Raw genomic sequence first — 12,045 nt, forward strand, 5'->3', positions numbered from 1 at the left:
AAACAGTGCTACGTGCCTGCACACATCGAGTTAAAAGGCAACTACACTCAAATCAACATTAGATTTTTACCAGACCTCAAATGTAGGTATCCTGATGTGGTTTAAGCATTATGGCATTAGAACATACAATTGTGTTGTATTTATGTAAAAAAAAAAAAATTAAAAAAGTTACTGAGAGCAAAATCTGAAACCTGTAAATTTCTGACTCAGTTGACAGTCTCATTTATCGGTTTCAATAGGAGGACTAATATTAGCCTACTTGCCCAGTACAGCTTGGGTTGGCCTGACTGTGAAAGTCCAATATGGAATTTATGATTTTAGGTCATTCAGAGTGTAAAAGTCACCGTGTCTCATAGAATTTTTCCCATAGGGCACCTTTCCTTCACTGGGCGGGCGTTTTGGAAATGTTTTAGCATAATTAGCGTATACCCACCTCTCCAGGCACCACTATCAGTGCATAAGCTTACAAATGAACCAACTCCACAAACTAACAAGTCACCCAGAGCCAGTAAGGAGTCATTGCATCGTTTCCCCTCTCTCTGCTTCATCTCAATACAAGATCAAAAAAAGATTTATTGAAAGAGCTATTGTGTAACGCTCATTCATTTTCAGTTCTGCTTTTCCTTTCCATCTGATTTAGGGTGATAAATACAGCTGACAAATTGAGTTTTAAGTAGAACACAGACCTGTGTAAGTATACTAAAACAGGCATATCAAGTGTTTACATCAGTGGAGGTATTTTAGCGACTGACCAGTAACTTTGAAATAACCCAGAATAAATAACTAAAATAAATATGCACTATGCAGAAATCGCTTCACCATTTCCTGGTTGCTAAAATGAATAGATTGCCTAATTTCAGTTTGTGACAAAGAAGCAAGTATAGTGTAGAGAATCATCTAAACCGCTGTGAAATATACAGCACCAGTCAAAAGTTTGGACACACCTACTCATTCAACAGTTTTTCATTATTTTTACTATTTTCTACATTGTAGAATAATAGTGAAGACATCAAAATTATGAAAGAACATATGGAATCAAGTAGTAATCAAATAAGTGTTAAACGAATCAAAATATATTTGAGATTCTTCAAAGTAGCCACCCTTCGCTTTGTGGTCAGCTTTGCACACTCTTTGGTAAAAGACTATGACCATATTATGGCAAGAACAGCTCAAATAAGCAAAGAGACAGTCCATCATTACTTAAGACATGGTCAGTCAATCTGGAAAATTTAAAGAACTTTGAAAGCTTCTTCAAGTGCAGTCGTAAAAACCTTCAAGCGCTATGATGAAACTGGCTCTCATGAGGAACGCCACAGGAAAGGAGAACCAGAAAGGAGAATCAGTCCTTTGGTCTGATGAGTTCAAATGTGAGATTTTTGGTTCCAACTGCCGTGTCTTTGTGAGACGCAGAGTAGGTGAACGGATGATCTCCACATGTGTGGTTCCCACCGTGAAGCATGGATGTGTGAAGGTGTGGGGGTGCTTTGCTGGTGACACTATCTGTGATTTACTTAGAATAAGGCACACTTAACCAGCATGGCTATCACAGCATTCTGCAGTGATACACCATCCCATCTGGTTTGCGCTTAGTGGGACCATCATTTGTTTTTCAACAGAACAATGACCCAACACACCTCCAGGCTGTGTTAGGGCTATTTGACCAAGAAGGAGAGTGATGGAGTGCTGCATCAGATGCCCTGGCCTCCACAATCACCAGACCTCAACCCAGTTGAGATGGTTTGGACTGCAGAGTGAAGGAAAAGCAGCCAACAAGTGCTCAGCAAGACTGCTGCAAGTGCTCACCAAGACTCCTTCAAGACTGTTGAAAAAACATTCCAGGTGAAGCTGGTTGAGAGAATGCCAAGTGTGCAAAGCTGTCAACGGATGGCTATTTGAAGAATCTCAAATATATTTTGATTTCTTTAACACTTATGGTTACTACATGATTCCATGTGTTATTTCATAGTTTTGAGGTCTTCACTATTATTCTACAATGTAGAAAATAGTTAAAAAAATAAAGAAAAGTCATTGAATGAGTAGGTGTCCAAACTTTTGACTGGTACTGTATTTTCCAAAACCGAAAATATTGTATTTTCAGCTGGTGTACAAAACCGAAAGTAGAAGAAGAAAAAATGAAACTTAAACACGGGAAGCATAGAAATAGCTCACATAGAACAGATCTACTGCTTCTTAGACTTGCTTTCAATGAGAATGACAGATCTATAAGTCACGCAAAAAGTGACATATTGTAGCTTTAACATTCTACTACATAACAATTCCGGTTTAATTTCCAGTGATGGATCATCCATTTTAGCAAATGTCTTGGGTTTACTCAAAAGTAGTGCTGAACAGTTTGCTGGTTATTTTTCTTTTTGCAGACAATTCAGTCCTTTGAACAAACCAACAAAAATAGCCTGAAGATAAGGTACATGTTACATTTTAAAATCGTAACACACACACAAAGTGCAACACTTAGAATCTGATACAATGTGGGAATATACCCACAACTCAATGCATGAGTGTGTGTGTGTGTAGTCCTGTAGATGTAGGTCAGCAAGGTTGGTAAGCTAGACAGAGAGAATGGTGTGTGTAGGGCCTCACCCGTGCATCGTACTCCAGGACAAAGGGAGGGATGTCTATCTGTTCAGGCAGGATACAAGTGAACAGCTGCTGGAGGGTCTCTACATGATGGACCTTCTGCTTCATCCCTGACACACTGAACGTAGTGAAGAACCAGGTGGACACCTGACACAAGAGAAATTAACATAAGATAAGAAACATTGAAAAAAACTGGTGAAAATGGGGGGGCATTTACAATTGGACTTGCCCTGAAGGTTCAATTGTAATACTTGTTTATAACACAGATGTGTTTTGGCTGAAGCCTTCCACTGTATTTAAGTGGTAATCTATTGAGACGAATGTACTTCTCCCTAAAATCCACTTATTAGGTTTAATTGAATAAGGCCAATAGACTTCACTCTCCTCTTTAGTACGCAAGTGTGTGCTTTGCTTCCCATTCCAAACCATTTAAACCCATTTTCAGCATGCATTCTAATGACCCCAGCACAATGCCTGGCCCGTCTCTCATACACACCTCAGAGTCAAGTTACCTCGGAGTTCCTGGATCCTTTAAATTGACCAATTAGTAGATTGCTAAACTATGAGCCTTCTCCCATCTAAAGGGCTGATTCAACTCAGTAACAAAGCAGATGAGACCAGAGGTTGAAGCTTGAACAGGGTAATGTGTCAGGGAGGCTCACAGACAAAAGAAGTCTTGGTGAAACTACAGAACAGTAGTGGGGTGCTGTGTGTGCGTGTGAAAAGAGCCCTGCTGATCTTGGCCAGAAAAGATTGTAAACTTAACAGAGGGCATAAAACAGTCAATTCAGAAAGTAAACCAAATTCCAAGTCCAAATTTTCCTAATTGAAAATCATTTTTATTTCAGTGTACCTGAACTCACTGGAATTGACCCCAACCCTGGTATATACTGTACATATCCTAATAATGCCTAGTAGTAGAAATACACCTAACAAGTGTTTGAGAAGCAGTAAAACAGGGGTACTGTTGACTTTACCTTAGAGCGAAAAGAGGGGTGTACAAAGTAGAAAGCCCTCAAGTTATTCTTAAACCTGGAATACAAAACAAAGCAAAAGCCATTTATTGACATGTCACTATTGGCTAGCATGTTAAATAGTTATAATTATTATAATGATTTATTATTGCCCTTAAGAAAAAAAAACGCAATATCAAAAATATGCATGGAAAGAAGACTTAAGCACAAGAAGCATAGAAATAGCGCACATAGAACAGATCTACTGCTTCTTAGACTTGCTAGCAATGAGAATGACAGATCTATACGTCACATTTCTATGTAAATTTGATTGGGTCGCCAAAAAAGTTACATTGTAGCTTTAACATTCAACTACATAGCAATTCCTGTTTCATTTCCAGAGATGGATCACCCATTTTAACTGCCATCAAGTTCTTCAAGCGGCTTAGGTTTACTCAAGTATTTCCAGAACAGTTTGCTGGTTATTCTTCTTTTTGCAGACAATTAGGTCCTTTGAACAAACCAAAGAGAGATTTTTTACAGAACGACCAAAATGTCCATAAAAGTGCTCCAATTGTTGCGGTGTCCTCAGGCCAAGGTACTGTCAAAAAATGAAAATCACCTAGGCCATCCAACAGCATGCACACACACAACCCTCTACCCTTTCCCATGCCTCTCTGACATGGACATGCAACATCAATAGGCTACACCTGCCTATGTACCTAACATGCAATTACATGGTTTTTGTCCCCAAATGTGGAACCAACCCATCATCTCGGAGGCACATTGTGTAGACAGTAACCACCCCTGGCCAGTACATGGGTCTGCCTGCTTCCCAGCCAAAACAATTCGGAAGAGTTTGTGCATATATTATGACAACATTTTGTGACGTTTTGGACTTCAGTAAGGCTGTTGTTTGGGCACACGTCATTTTTTCTTGAGGCAAGCCGAAGTCAGTGCCACTTTGTCAGTGCCACTTCGTCAGTGCCACTTTGTCAGTGCCACTTTGTCAGTGCCACTTTGTCAGTGCCAGGTCAACAGTACAGATTCTTCAATAAAGTCTTGTCATTCAATGAAAGATGATTTTTTACGAGTTAGAGGAATACTGCACCAAAAATCTTAGATGTAAAATTGCGTGACTAAGACCTCCTCGGCTAAAACGTAGCAGTTTCTCGTTTTTCAAGTGTAGGTCTTTTAAGGGAGTATGCGAGCACACTCGTTCGGTTCAGCCGAACTGAAGCATGCTGACACTTTTACAGGACACTTGGAAAGAAAACACACCAAACAAATGACCATTTAACCATTGTTTCATCGGTGTTCTGAGAGACCTAAAAGACACCACAGGGAGGTGGAGTAGAGCCTTGTTTGGGCCAGTCCTCAAGGAACAAAATCTGTCTCTTTGGTGGACCAGCCGCTCACTCCCTCATCTCCCCAGCCAGACAGGATCATGAGTCTCTCTCTTCTTGGTCTAGGCCTAGGGGAAGAATAGTATTGCCAAAATGGACCTCTGCTCCAAGAGCCAAAGCTAAAGAGCTATAGGTAAGATGATTCCTAATGTAGCAGGTCCATTTATTGGTCTAGAACAGAGATGGGCAGCTGGCTCGATCAATTTCCAAAAAGGAACTCAGTCGGGGTCTCAACTTACTGTTGAGAGTTAGAATAGTAATTCTGAAATTTGGTTGTGCATAAGCAGTTTTTCCTCTTATGTCAGTCACTGACAGTCACTCAATTATCCCATGGCAGCTAAACATTTTTAGATTGGTAAATTAGTCTAGCCAACAATTTAAACTTGTAGTAATCATAGTCGAATTACCGACCGGGAGAACCCTTTTGATTTACTTCTCACTCAGATATCATATTAAAAATGGCAAACATTTCTCCCTGCTGTCAAGAGTGAGGCAGCTAAAATGGTTTGCTCTCAAGGTGGGCCCCCCTCAACAAAATTTCACATAGGGCCCCAAAAAGGCTAGGGCTGGCTCTGACTGTATGTGTGGGTATGGATGTGGGTACGCAGCCCTCCACGTTTCCCATCCCTGGTCTAGAGCAGCAGTGCAGTGCAGACATGGAGGACTACACAGTTTCTCTTATGTGGGACATAACTTGCTCATCACAACTACTGGGAAAATAAGTCAGCAGTGCCAAGAGTTATCAAACATGTTCTTCTGGTTGTAAGCTGGTTTATTTGGATGATGGACCTACTACCCCATCAGCATTCTGTTTACTGGTGGAAACTCAGTGAACAAAAATATAAGCACCATTACACAGGTGCACCTTGGGTTGGGGGCAATAAAATGCCACTACAATTTGCACAATGCCACAGTTGTCAAGATAGGGAGTGTGCAATTGGCATGCTGACTGCAGGAATGTCCACCAATTCTCTGGCAACAGCTCTGATCTCTACCATAAGCTGCCTCCAACGTCGTTTTAGAGAATTTGGCAGTACATCCAACCGGCCTCACAACCGCACCACACGTATATGACGTTGTGTGGGCGAGTGGTTTGCTGATGTCAACGTTGTGAATAGAGTGCCCTATGGTGGTGGCTTTGGGCCATAAACTACGGACAATGAACACAATTACATTTTATTGATGGAAATTTCAATGCACAGATGATACCGAGACAAGATCCTGAGGACCATTGTCATGCAATTCATCCGCCGCCATCACCTCATGTTTCAGCATTATAATGCACAGCCCCATGACCTGGAAGCTGAAAATGTCCCACTTCCATGGCCTGCAGGCTCACCAGACATATCAACCATTGAGCCTGTTTGAGATGCTCTGGATCGACAAGTAGAACAGCGTGTTCCAGTTCACGCCAATATCCAGCAACTTCGCACAGCCATTGAAGAAGAGTGGGACAACATTCCACAGGCCACAATCAACAGCAGGGAATCTGGTGTTTTGCGGGTACTATTTAATGAAGCTGCCAGTTGAGGACTTGAGGCCTCCGTTTCTCAAACTAGACACACTAATGTACTTGTCCTCTTGCTCAGTTGTGTTCTGGGACCTCCCACTCTTTCTATTCTGGTTAGAGCCAGATTTTTTTTAAATACAGTCGATTGTAGAATATCTCAATGACTATAACAACTAGCTTCAAAGACTAATCTCACATTGTTCACGAAAGAGGAAGTTGTGTAGTACGACCACTGCTGAGAAGTTGGAGTACTGTGGGTGGTGCTGCCTTATCTATGGCTGTGGGGTTGAGGTGAGAAGGCTTCTGGTTTTCAGCTCTAGTGCAGTGTGAATGTGTCCGTAGACAGGGAAAAAAGTATTTAGTAGTCCACCTCGTCTTAGACGTACTAAAGCAGAGGGTACGCATGGTTATGGTGTATAGTGTTGACATTGGCACTGCCAAGTTAAAATGTATGGTGCTGTGACAACTTGAAACAGAAGAGGGGAGATTAGAAGTCACGTAGAACCTGATGCCATTTTCTTCAATTGCACATGAAATTCATTCATGGCCGATTGTTGTCAGCAACGAGCTGTTTGATCAGTGAAGTTTGTAGAGTTGGCCAGAAGAGCAAATATTTTCGTAATGTTGGTGTCTTTGATTTGGGCTGTGTCACCGCCAATATATAATTTTCTGGGAACCTTCTCAGAGCGTTGGGAAGCCGTTCCATAACAGACGCCAGGTTTCCAAAACGTATGTGTACCCAAAAGCTATCCCCTTTCAGTTCTCGGAAAGTGGTAGTAGCTCTGAAGAACTACAGCTGATAGTTCATAGGGGTTAAAGACCCCAGAACAATTTCACGGTAAATCCCCATTCACAGGGAGAACGGTTTCATCTTACGCATTCAGATTTCATTCACTTGTCGTATCTGGTAACCAACAGTCTGTAATTGTCTCTAGACTTCAGTTCTCTCTCTCTCTTCACTAAATCAGTAAAATATGTGGTGTGCCTCTTACTTGGTGTCTACAATCTCATGAAGCTTCTTAAGGAATTCAGAGTCCAGATGGTTGTGTTCTCCGGTCAGAGTGTGAAAGTAAACCATCACATACTCCTTCACTGTGATGTGGTCCATGACATGGATGAAGTACAGCAGGGCCTGTAGTGAAGTAATACACACATGGTGGAGAGGTCAAGGTTTGTTCACAGAGCAACAAAATTGATGTATTTTCTATTGTGCAACTAAAACGGTGATGTTCATGATGTTGCCTCCAAATGAAGCCTGGTACCTTTTCCATGTCGATGAGGGTGACAGGAATATTTCTGCCCACAAGAACCATCACTGTCCTGCCACACATGTCAACACCTGTGGAAACACACACCACTAAAAGATAAGCCCAGCAGCCTGCCAGTATTACTACACTGCCTCCTAGAGGAGACATGGAACAATTACATTCAGTGAAAAAGGAGGGCATCATGAGCCTCACTATATCTATGGCTGAAAAAGTATAAAAAGCGATCCAACTAACTAAATTAATGAGTTTGAGGAAAGAGAAAGCAAGAGAAGGAGTGAAAGATGTCCTGCCATGACAACAGAGGCTGTTTCATTACTGGTCATTTTTTATCCTGAGAAAGAAATTATAAAACTGATTATTTCACCCCCGGATGCTGTGTTCAATGAGCTGGAAAAAGGATTTCACATACAGACACACACTGAACTCACCAGTTTGATATAAGGCTTTCAGTGCTGCTATGTCAGACAAGTCTTCTGCTCTGGCTCGACATAACCAGCGGTTATAACTGCAACGATAGGAGAGATTATAACACATTACAGAAACACTGTACTGGCTTAGGGTGTACTGTAAATGTTGGTTAAACTAGGGTATAGGATGCATGGTAGGGATGTAGTGTACAAGTTGTGTAACACACTTTCTCTGGTGCTGTTTCTGCATGGTTGCATCAGACAGCTGGCCCTGCAGGATTAGTTTGCGCTGTTTGTCCACGTCTCCCTCCATCCGGGAAAACGCATGAGTCCCCACCTGGCCCAGGTCTGAGTCTAGAGTCTCCGCCTCAGAGTCAACTACACAGCACACACACAGATACAACAATCTATGAAAGTGACTCAACTCTAAAAGAAAATACACTCTCCCTAATTGTTATATCAACAAATATCATATTTTGAAACCATTGCTCTGAAAAGTCTGTGTGTGTGTGTGTGTGTGTTTATTCCAGTGTTTGTTGTCGTTGGGACTGACTCACACCTCTAGGTCTGGAGTTTTTAATCTAGGGCTGAGCCCCATATGGACAACAGTCATCCAAGGAGAGGCAATATTAAGGCATAAAAGCATACACACATCTAGACAACTAAAACAACCTTACGGAATGAGAAACCTTTTCAACATGCAAGAAAATATCTGAACACAAGAGGGATTCTGCATTCCTTTATTGAAGACATACCAGTAACTGCCAAAATGAAGGAAACACCAACATAAAGTGTCTTAACAGGGCATTGGGCCACCACGAGCCAGAACAGCTTCAACGCACCTTGGCATAGATTCTACAAGCATCTGGAACTATATTAGAGGGATGTGACACCATTTTTCCATGAGATATTCCATCATTTGGTGTTTTGTTGGTGGTGGAAAACGCTGTCTCAGGCGCCACTCCAGAATATCCCATAAGTGTTCAATTTGGTTGACATCTGGTGACTGAGATGGCCATGACATATGGCTTACATCGTTTTCATGCTCATCAAACCATTCAGTGACTACTCATGCCCTGTGTATGGGGGCATAGCCATGGTAGCCAAAATAATGTCTTGCCTAGCATTTTCATACCCTAAATATGATGGGATGTTAATTGCTCAAGAACCACACCTGTGTGGAAGAACCTGCTTTCAATATACTTTGTATCCCTCATTTACTCAAGTGTTTTCATTATTTTTCCAGTTACCTGTACATCCTCCTCTCTGCCATCAGAGCACCTGTCAGGGCAGCGCTCAGTGGAAAAGATGAACCAACAGAAAGACATGTTTAATTTAACAATTAGGCTCCTAATGCCTTCCACACCGATGTAAGAGCCATCACTCTGTCTGTGTGTAGTGTGTGTTCCACCACTGGCCGAGGGTATGACTGAGATGTTCCACTAACTCGACTATGAAAGATCATCCTGCATTCTTCTCCCATGTCCACTGAGTGCGTTACCATGGATACAAATGACCTGGTTTTAAACCAGGTCGTACTGGCCAGGACTGTGCTGTTCAGACTCCAGGAAACACAGCTGCTGCTTAGAGAAGAACTGCCGGTGGCGGCAGGTCTATTATCACCATGTATTTATACAATGCATCACCTACATGGAATGGGTGGTGTTCAGGGCCTAAACTCAACACCCGCCAAATGCGGCTAGATTTTGCAATTGGCGGATAAGATGTTTATTTCATCAGCCACGTTGGCAGGTGGTCAGGGCTCCACAGTGAGAGCATTTCACTTGTATTTGCAGATAAAAATAGAGTTAGAAGTCAAGCATGAGCACATTTAGAGCTTTAAAAAAAATATATTCTACAGTAGCTGTTTTTTAAGTGTTTGTCTTTTTGTTTCATAGCTGGTACCTAATCACACAAAGGCCTATGAATCCTATTATATATATATATATATATCCTACCTTGCGCATTGTGCATAAACACTGCCTGGCTGGGGAGCTGTGCGCACTGTGGTTGAAGTGAAGATTCATTCTTTTTCAAGTCTACTAAAGTGAGCGTTTTGTCTTTGTGTTTCTTAGCTATTTACAATGTTTTGTTCACAAGCTAGATTGTTTTTTAATGTTTGAGTACAGTAGCATGTCTTCGCTGAAGCAGTCAGATTCTCATATGTCAAAGTCACACTGTCACTGACAACTCCAGCCGCTCCAAGTGCCGTCACCTCCTGCCCTTAAAACAGCAGCTGAACATTTGGCTCATCTATTTTGGCTAAAGGATTTGGGTCACATCTTTGGGGTAAAAATGTTGCAATATACCAGATCACTTCTTGCTAGTAATACATATGTTGCTTTAGAAACATTACAAAGCATGCTCATCCGTTTTTTTGTTTATGGTATAATTATGTTGGAAAAAATATTTTGGCTGGTAAAAAATCTGATTGGCTGGTAGATTTAAAAAACATTTTTTATCAACCTGCCACAGTGGCTGGTGGATCAAAAAGTTTGTTTCAGGCCCTGATGTTGTTGCTAGGGTAACCCTATTGAAACCACTATGCACAACAGCTCAGAGATGAGTCACATCTAGGGGGTTGTGGGAAATGTAGTCTTACCTTCCAGACAGCCTGGTTTCTCGGCGATGCGGATCTGTCTCTCTGGGACTACAGGCTCACCTTCAGAGTTCCCGATGTCAGTCGGGATTAGGGGCAGGCTGGCACGCTCCTCTTCCTCAGAACGAGGGTAGTAGAGAGGCAGCAGTTTCCTGTATGTGGGCTGTGACACACAAAATGATGTTAACCACACAGATACTAGATGCCACACACTCACACATGCTTTCTAACACAAAAACCTTCACACACATCCTCAGTTTCTAATCTTTTTGTGTGTTTGCCATCTTCGACATGAATAATTACCTCAAACTGAAACATTCATGTTATATTTGATATATTTAATGTTCTCTATGAAAAACAAATTAGTGAGTAATCACAAGAAAACTTCGCCTTCGAAACACAGCTTAAATATTTCATGCTCCAAACATTCCCCTTAAGTTGAATTTCACACCAGAAAAAAAATGAACAAGCCAGTGCAATTATATGCATGTAAAACCTAAGCATGTAAAACCTAAGCATGTAAAACCTAAGCATGTAAAACCTAAGCATGTAAAACCTAAGCATGTAAAACCTAAGCATGTAAAACCTAAGCATGTAAAACCTAAGCATGTAAAACCTAAGCATGTAAAACCTAAGCATGTAAAACCTAAGCATGTAAAACCTAAGCATGTAAAACCTAAGCATGTAAAACCTAAGCATGGAAAACCTAAGCATGTAAAACCTAAGCATGTAGAACCTAAGCATGTAAAACCTAAGCATGTAAAACCTAAGCATGTAAAACCTAAGCATGTAAAACCTAAGCATGTAAAACCTAAGCATGTAAAACCTAAGCATGTAAAACCTAAGCATGTAAAACCTAAGCATGTAAAGCAAGAAAAAAAGAACACACCTCTTCTGTGTCTGTCACAGCGAACACCACTGTCTCGATGCTCTCTCCATAGTTCTCCAGAAACCTGCGGACCGTTCCTGCAAACACACAGTTATACACACCGTAACAGACAACAGATATGCTAGCTGATGTGTAGTGAGCATTCTGGCAGAAAACGGTTGCTTTGTATCACCCAAGTGGGTGCTAAACATTGGTGGTGGGATAGGTGAGTTTCCCCCTTACAATGTAAAGCGCTTTGAGCACCTACTGCATTTGTAAAGGTGCTATATAAATGCAATAAATTATTATTGCACACACCTTCATATGTTTCATATAGGTCAGGGGTCATGGATGAGTTATTGAACATCATGCCAGTGTCAATAGTTGACAGCCACAAGTTAACTACATGAAGTTGTGACAGTGTACTATCCGCTAA

The 12,045-nt window shown here is 41.4% G+C and overlaps 1 protein-coding gene across 2 annotated transcripts in view; it reads right to left on the minus strand.

Annotated features, from left to right (window-relative positions):
• LOC139380714 (ganglioside-induced differentiation-associated protein 2-like) overlaps positions 1–12,045 on the minus strand; it is a 41,480-nt gene that overhangs the window by 17,138 nt on the left and 12,297 nt on the right. For both annotated transcript variants that reach the window (XM_071123665.1, XM_071123666.1), the window contains exons 6-13: positions 11,631–11,707; positions 10,745–10,904; positions 8,370–8,520; positions 8,164–8,240; positions 7,730–7,806; positions 7,460–7,599; positions 3,576–3,630; positions 2,602–2,745 (exon numbers count right to left, since the gene is read on the minus strand). In XM_071123665.1, the coding sequence (XP_070979766.1) occupies positions 2,602–2,745; positions 3,576–3,630; positions 7,460–7,599; positions 7,730–7,806; positions 8,164–8,240; positions 8,370–8,520; positions 10,745–10,904; positions 11,631–11,707 (881 nt within the window). The remainder of the gene's footprint in view (positions 1–2,601; positions 2,746–3,575; positions 3,631–7,459; positions 7,600–7,729; positions 7,807–8,163; positions 8,241–8,369; positions 8,521–10,744; positions 10,905–11,630; positions 11,708–12,045) is intronic.

This window comes from Oncorhynchus clarkii, chromosome 22, assembly GCF_045791955.1.
Source record: "Oncorhynchus clarkii lewisi isolate Uvic-CL-2024 chromosome 22, UVic_Ocla_1.0, whole genome shotgun sequence".
NCBI lineage: Eukaryota > Metazoa > Chordata > Actinopteri > Salmoniformes > Salmonidae > Oncorhynchus > Oncorhynchus clarkii.